General features: G+C 43.9%; 1 protein-coding gene and 1 long non-coding RNA gene across 2 annotated transcripts in view; both read left to right on the top strand.

The window, feature by feature from the left end:
• The first annotated feature begins 125 nt into the window (after positions 1–125).
• The window catches only part of TTC33 (tetratricopeptide repeat domain 33), a 52,327-nt gene continuing 43,544 nt past the window's right edge, over positions 126–8,908 (top strand). The window contains exon 1 of the mRNA XM_080573780.1: positions 126–441. Coding sequence (XP_080429906.1) covers positions 218–441 — 224 coding nt within the window. The 5' untranslated portion in view covers positions 126–217. The remainder of the gene's footprint in view (positions 442–8,908) is intronic.
• LOC308185531 lies at positions 490–7,553 on the top strand. The gene is made up of 2 exons (XR_013943442.1): positions 490–1,577; positions 6,855–7,553. It is a non-coding gene; the product is annotated as an uncharacterized lncRNA (long non-coding RNA).

The following is an 8,908-nucleotide window of genomic DNA, read 5'->3' as shown; positions in this document are numbered from 1 at the left end:
GGTGGCTGCCGTTTCCCGCGGGGACTACACCTCCCATCACCCCCCGCGGCGCCACAGCCGCACCCGCCCTTCTCGTCTCGCCTCCGCGCGTGGACTACATCTCCCGTCACGCCCCGCGGCGCCCACAGCCGCACCTGTCCTTCGGCTCCGCGCCCTTCCTCTTCCTGCCGGCCGGCGGGGGGGTGCCGGGGGTCTCGGCGCTCCCGCAGCGCTCCCCATGGCCTCCTTCGGGTGGAAGAGGAGGATCGGCGAGAAGGTTTCCAGGGCCACCTCCCGGCAGTTCGAGGCAGACGCTGCGGACGACAGGGGTCTGGCGGGGGAGGAGGACGACGAGGGCTGGGTGCTCGCGGCGAAGAGGAGGAAGGAAGGCCTCGTGGGGGGCTGCGTGGAGAAAAGCAGGCGGCTGAAGGATGAAGGCGCAAGTCTGGCCGAAAACAGGAGGTACCAGTGCAACCTTTCTCCGTCTAGCCAAGTGCTCGATGGTATTTTGATCCCTTTTCTGAACACCAGGCAACTTGCTATACTCCTGCGCTCGATTTCGTATTTAAGAAACACAGCAGTCATTCTTTTTTTGTTTCGCTCTGCCATCTGCACTGAATAAGCGGTGTTCCTTGCTGGTGGGGTTAGCTGCTGTGACGTGAAGTTTGTATTCAGGTCTCTCATTTCTGTGTGGCTGCGTAACAAAAAAAATGATAAAGGGAGAGAGACAAAAAAAAATGGGTCTGAAACTTGAGAAGGTAAATAAGGTATTGTGGGGTAAGCCATAGCGTAAGTAATGCTTCAGCTACTCTGCAAGCTTTCTCTTACCTTGCAGATGTGTGCTCATCCTGTGCAGCGGTTTTTACAAGTAAGTGTATTTTCACATATGCAGTGACCAGGCAAATAGTGCAGAGCAGTTAATGCACAGTAATTCTGTTTAATTCTTTGGAGAAGTCAGGTTCAGGTTCAGGTGGCCACTCTGAACATCTTCTAATAGGTGTACTGAGCTTTTGGATTTCAGCAAGATTTTTGAAGGGATATTGCATAAATGGTTCCGTTCTCCTGTTATGCTTCAAGCAGAAAATCACTTTGGAGTGGGGGATGGATAAAGGAGGTATGAGTGGCTATAAGTAATATGTTAACTACATAATTTGACTAGTTCTTCTCTAGAACAACAACAAAAAAAACCAAACTACAATTCTAAGAATAGTCCTCTTAAAATCTTCAGAATGCTGGATATTTAACTCTATTCTGACTTTAGTCATATAAAGCATCTCTGCTTTATTCATTGTTCCAAATCAGCAATGACATTATTTTCCTGATACAAATATTTCCATAATAGGTCAGCATGCACTTATCTTCTGTTAAACTGGTGAGGGCCTGTTTACAGACCGCCAAACCAGGATGAAAAGACGGATGCGGTGTTCTATAAGCAGCTGGTGGAAGTCGCTCAATCGTCAGCACTTGTTCTCATGGGGGACTTTAACTTCCTGGACATATGCTGGAAATACAGCTGGACATATGCTGGAAGTACAGCCCCGAGGAAGCAGCCTTGGAGGTTCCTGGAGCGTGTGGAAGAGAGCTTCCTGACTCAGCTGGTTAGTGAGCCTACCAGAGGGGGTGCCCCGCTAGGCCTGCTGTTCACAAACAGAGAAGGACTGGTGGGAGATGTGGTGGTAGGGAGCTGTCTTGGGCAGAGTGACCACGAAATGGTAGAGTTCTCTATTCTTTGTGAAGCCACAAAGTTACTGACCCTCCTGGGTCAGTAAAACTGCTACCTTGGACTTGCAGAGGGCAGACTTTGAACTGTTCAGGACACTGGCAGGGAGGGTCCCTTGGGAGCCAGCCCTGGAGGGCAGAGGGGCCCAGGATGGCTGGAGCTCCTCAAGAAGGAAGTCTTAAAGGTGCAGGAGCAGGCTGTCTCTGTGTGCCGTAAGTCTAGCTGGTGGGGAAGAAGGCCGGTGTGGCTGAACAGGGAACTTTTGATGTGTGTCTGGGACAAAAAGAGAGTTTATGTCCAGTGGAAGAAGGGACAGGCAACCTGGGGAGCGTGCAAGGAATTTCCTAGCGTATGCAGGGGACAGATCAGAAAGGCTAAAGCCCAACATGAGCTCAACCTGGCCACTATGGTTAAGGATAACAAAAAATGTTTTTATAAATATATTAATGGCAAGAGGTGGGCCAAGGAGAATCTCCATTCTTTACTGGACGCAGTGGGGAACATGGCTACTGAGGATAAGGAAAAGGCCGAGATTCCCAATGCCTTCTTTGCATCTGTCTTTAATAGTCAGACCATTTATCCTCGGGGTACTCACCCTCCCGACCTGGAAGTCTGGGATGAGGAACAGAATAAACCCCTCACAGTTCAGGTGGAAACAGTTAGAGACCTGCTGCTCCACCTGGACTGTCACAAATCTGTGGTGCCAGGTGCTGAGGGAGCTGGTGGATGTGATTGCTGAGCCACTTTACATCATCTGTCAGCGGTCATGGTCATCCAGACAGGTCTGGAGCATTAATTAGCAAGACTGGAGACTTGCTAATGGGATGCCCATCTATAAGAAGGGTTGTAAGGAGGATTCAGGGAACTCCGGGCCTGTCAGCCTGGCCTCAGTGCCAGGGAAGGTGATGGAACAGGTCATCCTGAGTACAGTGACACAGCATGTGTGGGACAATCAGGGGATCAGGCCCAGTCAGCATGGGTTCATGAAAGGCAAGTCCAGCCTCACCAACCTCATCTCCTTCTATGACTGGGTGACCCGCCTGGTGGATGAGGGAGAGGCTGTTGGTGTAGTCTACCTAGACTTTAGCGAGGCCTTTGACATGGTCTCTCCCATGTATTCTCCTGGAGAAGCTGTCAGCCGATGTTTTGGACAGGTACACTCTTGGCTGGGTTAAAAACTGGCTGGGTGGCTGGGCCCAGAGAATGGTGGTGAACGGAGTGAAATCCAGCTGGCAACCGGTCACCAGTGGTGTTCCCCAGGGGTCGGTGTTGGGGCCCATCCTCTTTAATATCTTCATTGATGACTTGAATGAGGGAATTGAGTGCACCCTCAGTAAGTTTGCAGAGGACACCAAGCTGGGGGGAAGTGTCGACCTGCCAGAGGGTAGGAAGGCCCTACAGAGGGATCTGGACAGGTTGGGTCGATGGGCAGAGGCCAGTGGGATGAGGTTCAGCATGGCTAAGTGCCAGGTCCTGCACTTTGGCCACAACAACCCCATGCAGTGCTACAGGCTTGTGACAGAATGGCTGGAAAGCTGTGCAGGGGAAAAGGCTCTGGAGGTGTTGGTCAGTGCTCACCTGAACATGAGCTGGCAGTGTGCCCACATGGCCGAGAAGGCCAATGGCATCCTGGCTTGGACAAGGAGTAGTGCAGCCAGCAGGACCAGGGAGGTGATCATCCCCCTGTACTCTGCTCTGGTGAGGCCACAACTTGAGTGCTGTATTCACCTTTAGGCCCCTCACCACAGGAAGGATATCGAGGCCCTGGAGCATGTCCAGAGAAGGGCTACAAAGCTGGTGAAGGGCCTGGAGCACAAGTCCTGTGAGGAGTGGCTGAGGGAACTGGGGTTGTTTAGTCTGGAGAAGAGGAGGCTCAGGGGAGGCCTCATTCCTCTCTACAACTGCCTGAAAGGAAGGTGTGGGGAGCTGGGGGTTGGCCTCTTCTCACAGGTAACTAATGGCCTCAAGCTGCACCAGGGGAGGCTCATGCTGGAAATGAGGAGACATTTCTTCTCAGAAAGAGCAGTCAGGCATTGGAATGGGTTGCCTGGGGAGGTGGTGGAGTCACCGTCCCTGAGGGTGTTTAGGGAAAGGTTGGATGTGGTGCTTAGGGACGTGGTTTAGTGGGTGACATTGGTAGTAGGGTGGTGGTTGGACCAGGTGATCTTGGAGGTCTTTTCCAACCCTTGTGATTCTATAAACTGTACCTGTCAGTAAAAAGAAGGGATGACTGAGGCAATCTGTAAGAGAGAAAAACTTAGAAGTCTAAACCAGGAAAATTTATATGTTATTTTAAAAACACTTCGTGTGTTCTGATTAAAATATTTTCTTTGAGGAAAGGCTTTCTGCTCAAATAATTGAAGAGGTTCATCTTCTTACTGTTCGTTCTGATGTTGACACTATTCAAGGGGGTAGTGGTTCATTCCTATACATACACCTCTGTTCGTGAGTTCTGTAGGTTCCAAGTTCAGAAATTTGTCAATACAATTTTGAAACTTTTAAAAGGTGACTTTAAATTAAACTGAAATTAAGATAAATCGTTTCAAACATGCTGCCACTATATTAATCAACACCTTTAATGCAGTAGCCACATCAATCGGCTACAGTAATATAAAAGTCTTCGAACACAAAATAGCCCAAGTAATTGTGTATTGTTAACATATTCGTATAAACCATTTCCAATGTTAAAAACAATGATCTAAGAACGGTAGACCTATTCTGTCCTTTTTGAGATACAGAGTTTGCCTTTTTCAGCTTGAGAAAATGAATTATTTCTAAATGCTTTCATTCTGCAGCTGGTAATCACTAATATTTACTATATATGAAACAGAAATTCATCTTTATTTCTGTCATCCTCCTTCCCACCTTTATCCTCCTCATATTTTGCTTTAGGATGATATATTCTGTGAAACACGCCTCAGTTCCCTGTAGATGTTTTTATCTCTTAGTTTGCTTTTAAAATTAATTTTAAGTTTTGTTTGTAAAATGCAATAAATCTCTTGAACAGTAGCAAATAATCCATGTGGTCTGCAGCTGGGAGATCAGACTGCTTTATTGCCTGCTGCTCAGAATAAATATTCTTTGTGCCTTTAATATCATGGGTTAGTGTGAGGGACTGAGTTTTGTCCTAAGACTTTCCTTTTAATGTTGGTTAGAGAACCTTACAAAAAACTCAACCTATTAATGAGTAGCAACTTGTGGTTTTGTTTCTGATTTTAATGAGAACTGTATCTCACTGTGGTGCTTATGTGAGCTACTGAGAAACACTGAATGGTTTATAAGAAATGTGGAAAAAAAATAGCAAGAAATTAAGATGTAGTTTTCAGGAGACTTTTCATTCTCTGGTGTTAACACTGGTATCTTAGGTTTAACTTAAGTTCCGAGTTAAATCTGTAGTCCTTATACTTGAGGGGAAATTATCACATGTTGCAGAGTTTAGGCAATTGTGGTAATATGGCATTGTCACCATATGTAATTTTCAGGTGGACCTCCTGTAGAAAAGATTTAGCACAGATATTTAATCTATGGAGGCTTTTATTACTTGGACAGGTGGAATAGTTGGCATACCATCACAATGAACTTGAAGAAGCAGTATGAAAGGAATGTTCATTCTCTCTGGTGAAAAGTGGTGGTTGTAATCGTGGGTTAGACTTCTGTGGTCTGTTTTCTGAATAAACCTCTGTACAAATTGTGTAGAAATGAAATAACGCAGATTGTTTCAAAAAGTAGCAAAGTTTAGTAACAGTTAAAGATTTTGAGTTGTATTGTGCTGCATTCAGTTAAAAGGATGATATTTTGATGATATTTTTTGATAAACGGATGATTTCTTGGCAACAAAGATGATACGGGGCCTGGAGCATCTTCCCTGTGAGCAAAGACTGAGAGACCTGGGTCTGTTCAGCCTGGAGAAGAGAACACTGAGAGGGGATCTTATCAATGTTTACAAATACCTGAGGCGTGGGAGACAGAGGGATTTGGCCAACCTCTTTTCAGTGGTTTGTGGGGACAGGACAAGGGGCAATGGCCACAACATGGAGCACAGGAAGTTCCGCACCAGCATGCGAAAGAACTTCTTCACAGTGAGGGTGACGGAGCACTGGGACAGGCTGCCCAGGGAGGTTGTGGAGTCTCCTTCTCTGGAGATATTCAAGGCCCGCCTGGACGCCTACCTGGGCAGCCTGCTCTAAGGAACCTGCTTTGGCAGCGGGGTTGGACCTGATGATCTCTCGAGGTCCCTTCCAACCCCTACAATTCTGTGATTCTGTGATATTCATTGCAGAACTTCAGAAGAAAAGCAAAGCCTGAAAACTAGTGGGAATTGAAGGTGGTATCTTAGTTGGTGTTACTTGTGGGATGGAGAAAAGAAGCAGGTTCTGGAAGGAAACAGATGGGAAGAAGCAAGACTAAATAAAGAATGGAAAGTAATAAATTCAACTTTATTTCTTTTTGAAAAGAGACAACAAGGTAACGGGCATGGCAAAATTAATATGATGAAGGGTGAATTTTGTAAGTGGATCCACTATCACATATACAGAACAGCGTTTACCACTTCTGTGTTTGGTTAGGTCAGGTAGCTTGTTCTTCTGGTAAGGGAGCATCACAGCAGTGATGGTGTTACTTCCCCACAAATGTTCCTGTTTTCATTTTTGGTAAGTACGTGTCTGCGTATAAGTGAGATGAAACTGACTGATTTGTGCTTGTAAAGTGAGTCTCAGTGTTTTTGGGGGGAGCAAGGAATAATGGGGCCGCTAGAAAAACTCATATGGCCTGCTCTTTGCCCATTGTTAAGCTCAGGAGTGGCACAGGTGAATCGTATGGGGCTGCAGGCACCAGCAAAATGGGTTTTCAGCTTTTATGCCAGTTGCTTGTGCAGTGTTTGTATGTACCTGGTGTAATGCATGTGCAGTAAGCCCGTTAAGTGTGGAGACAGAGCAAAAGTGGTGCTGAAGGGAACAGTTTCTGATCCACACTTCAGTCTTCTGAGGAGTGGGAAGGAAGGTGGGGAGATGCTGGGAATGGGTGTAGAACAAGTTGATTACCCCAGTGGTCTAATATATTGTGGAGGACATGGGTTAGGAAGTTCTGAGCTACAGTTTTGATTGGTAGGTTGTTATAATCAGTAATCCTTTTTTTTTTTTTTCTTACTTTCTGATAGTGTGAAAAATCAGATATATGGAAGAAGTCTCACATTTGTCTGCTCCTTATATATGTGGAAAGGAGTGATATAACAAAAAAACAAACAAACACAACATGTACGTTCTTTTGAGAAGCAGTCTGTTGGTTGAAAGAATGCAGTATATTTTAGAAGAGAGATTACTTTTGCTTATATGAAACTTATAATGCTGGCACATTGTCCAAACTGAGATACTAGCATGGATGTATCCCCATGCACTGGGAGTTAAAAAAAAAAAAAAAAAAAAGTTTTTAAAATAAAAAAAAACTGTTTTTTGTTGATTGTCCTATACATTTTTTCTTTAAATCCAGCACTACACAAAAGAATAAAAAATTATACTCAACTTCAGGATATTGAAAACAGCAGATTGTTGCAGTGTATTTAGAATGCTAGATAACAATTCCTGTGGACACAAGCCTAAGAATGGGTTCAGATGAGATTAAATAATGGAATGGTCTCAAACATAAGATGTGTTGAAAGCTAACAGCAAGGAGTGGAAATCTTTTGTCTGACTAGCATCTCCGATATAAGTGAATTGCATATTGATGTAGATAAATTTTCAATCTCTCTTTTTTTTTTTAAAAAAAGAAACGTTTTCATAGCTGCCCACTAGGTGGAGGTAGAGTTCTTCTCATTAAAACCTAAGAAGTGCAAAAAATGTTTTTTTTTTTTTTTTTTTTTACAGATAGACACTGTTGGGTTTAAGTTCTTATTGATTTGCATTTAATGTTTCAATTAATTCTGAAAAATAAAAGTTACACTAGTCTCTTATTTCTGATGGTTCATTTTCTTTATTATGTTAAAAAAATATCTCCATCTCTCAAACTGGCACTGGTTTTGGAAGGTCACGGTTTCATCTGTAAAACTCTCTTTTGGCTGAGCTTACAGAGATTTACCAATGTTGAAATAAATAATTGACGTTGCTTTGTCACTTGTTGATCTAAATTAGACTGACTAATAATGTTTTACAATTAGCTTTTGCAGTGGCACATTAAAGAAGGATATATTAAAGTGCTACAGACAGAGCAGGCAATAGATTGATCTTCGTGACATGGTGTGTTCTTCTAGGGGAATTATTCAAATTCGTTCTCTAAACCATTATAATATAAAAAAAAAAGTCCAACTTTTCTGATCTGCTGCTTAATCCACATTTTAACAGTTGAGAGTTAAACTTTTTTTTGCTGACACTAATATGCCAGCATCACTTCAACATGCGTAGTCTCTTAGGTCACTCCTTAGGTATATATGCTGTAGCTGAGCTTTTTTCTCACTAGATACCTTTTTTCTCACTAGATACCTTTAAGGTGTCAGCATAAAATGATGAGAGGCACAGAGCTTTTAAAAGCATGTTTAATGTAGTGATCTGTTGGATTAAGCATTATAAAAAGTTCCATTTAGCAAATGGAGCAAAAGAGTAACATCTAGTTCCAAAACAAATGAGCAACAAATGAAGAGTTGAAAAAACTTTGCCATGATTTTATGTTTGTATGTGTTCAACTTACCAGTGTCTTTCAGGTTTAGATCATAGAATAACAGAATGGTATGGGTTGGAAGGGACCTTACAGATCACCCAATTCCAATGCCCCACACCTCCCACCAGCTCAGGTTGCCCAAAGCCCCATCCAGCCTGGCCTTGAGCACTGCCAGGGATGGAGCATCCACAGCTTCTCTGGGCAGCCTGTGCCAGTGCCTCACCATCCTCTGAGTAAAAAACTTATTCTTAATGCCTTATCTAAATTTACCCTCTTTTAGATTAAAGCCTGTATTTCTGCTTGGGGTTGCCCCATCCCAGGTGCAGGACCTTGTAGTTGGCCTTGTTAAACTTCAAGAGGTTTGCACAGGCCTACCTCTCAAGCCTGTCTAGATCCCTCTTGCTTATTGTAAGTACTTGATTACTAATGAATTACGAAAGCACTAAAGTAATAGACTTCCTTTCAGGTTATCTGGCATATTTATTTATATGCAACTAACATGGCAAAGGTCACTGGAAAATTTGCCTTTCAAGTTTCAGATAATAGAACACTTAATTATTTACA

This window comes from Anser brachyrhynchus, assembly GCF_964034855.1.
Source record: "Anser brachyrhynchus genome assembly, chromosome: Z".
NCBI lineage: Eukaryota > Metazoa > Chordata > Aves > Anseriformes > Anatidae > Anser > Anser brachyrhynchus.
This window is presented reverse-complemented; position numbering and strand designations above follow the sequence as displayed.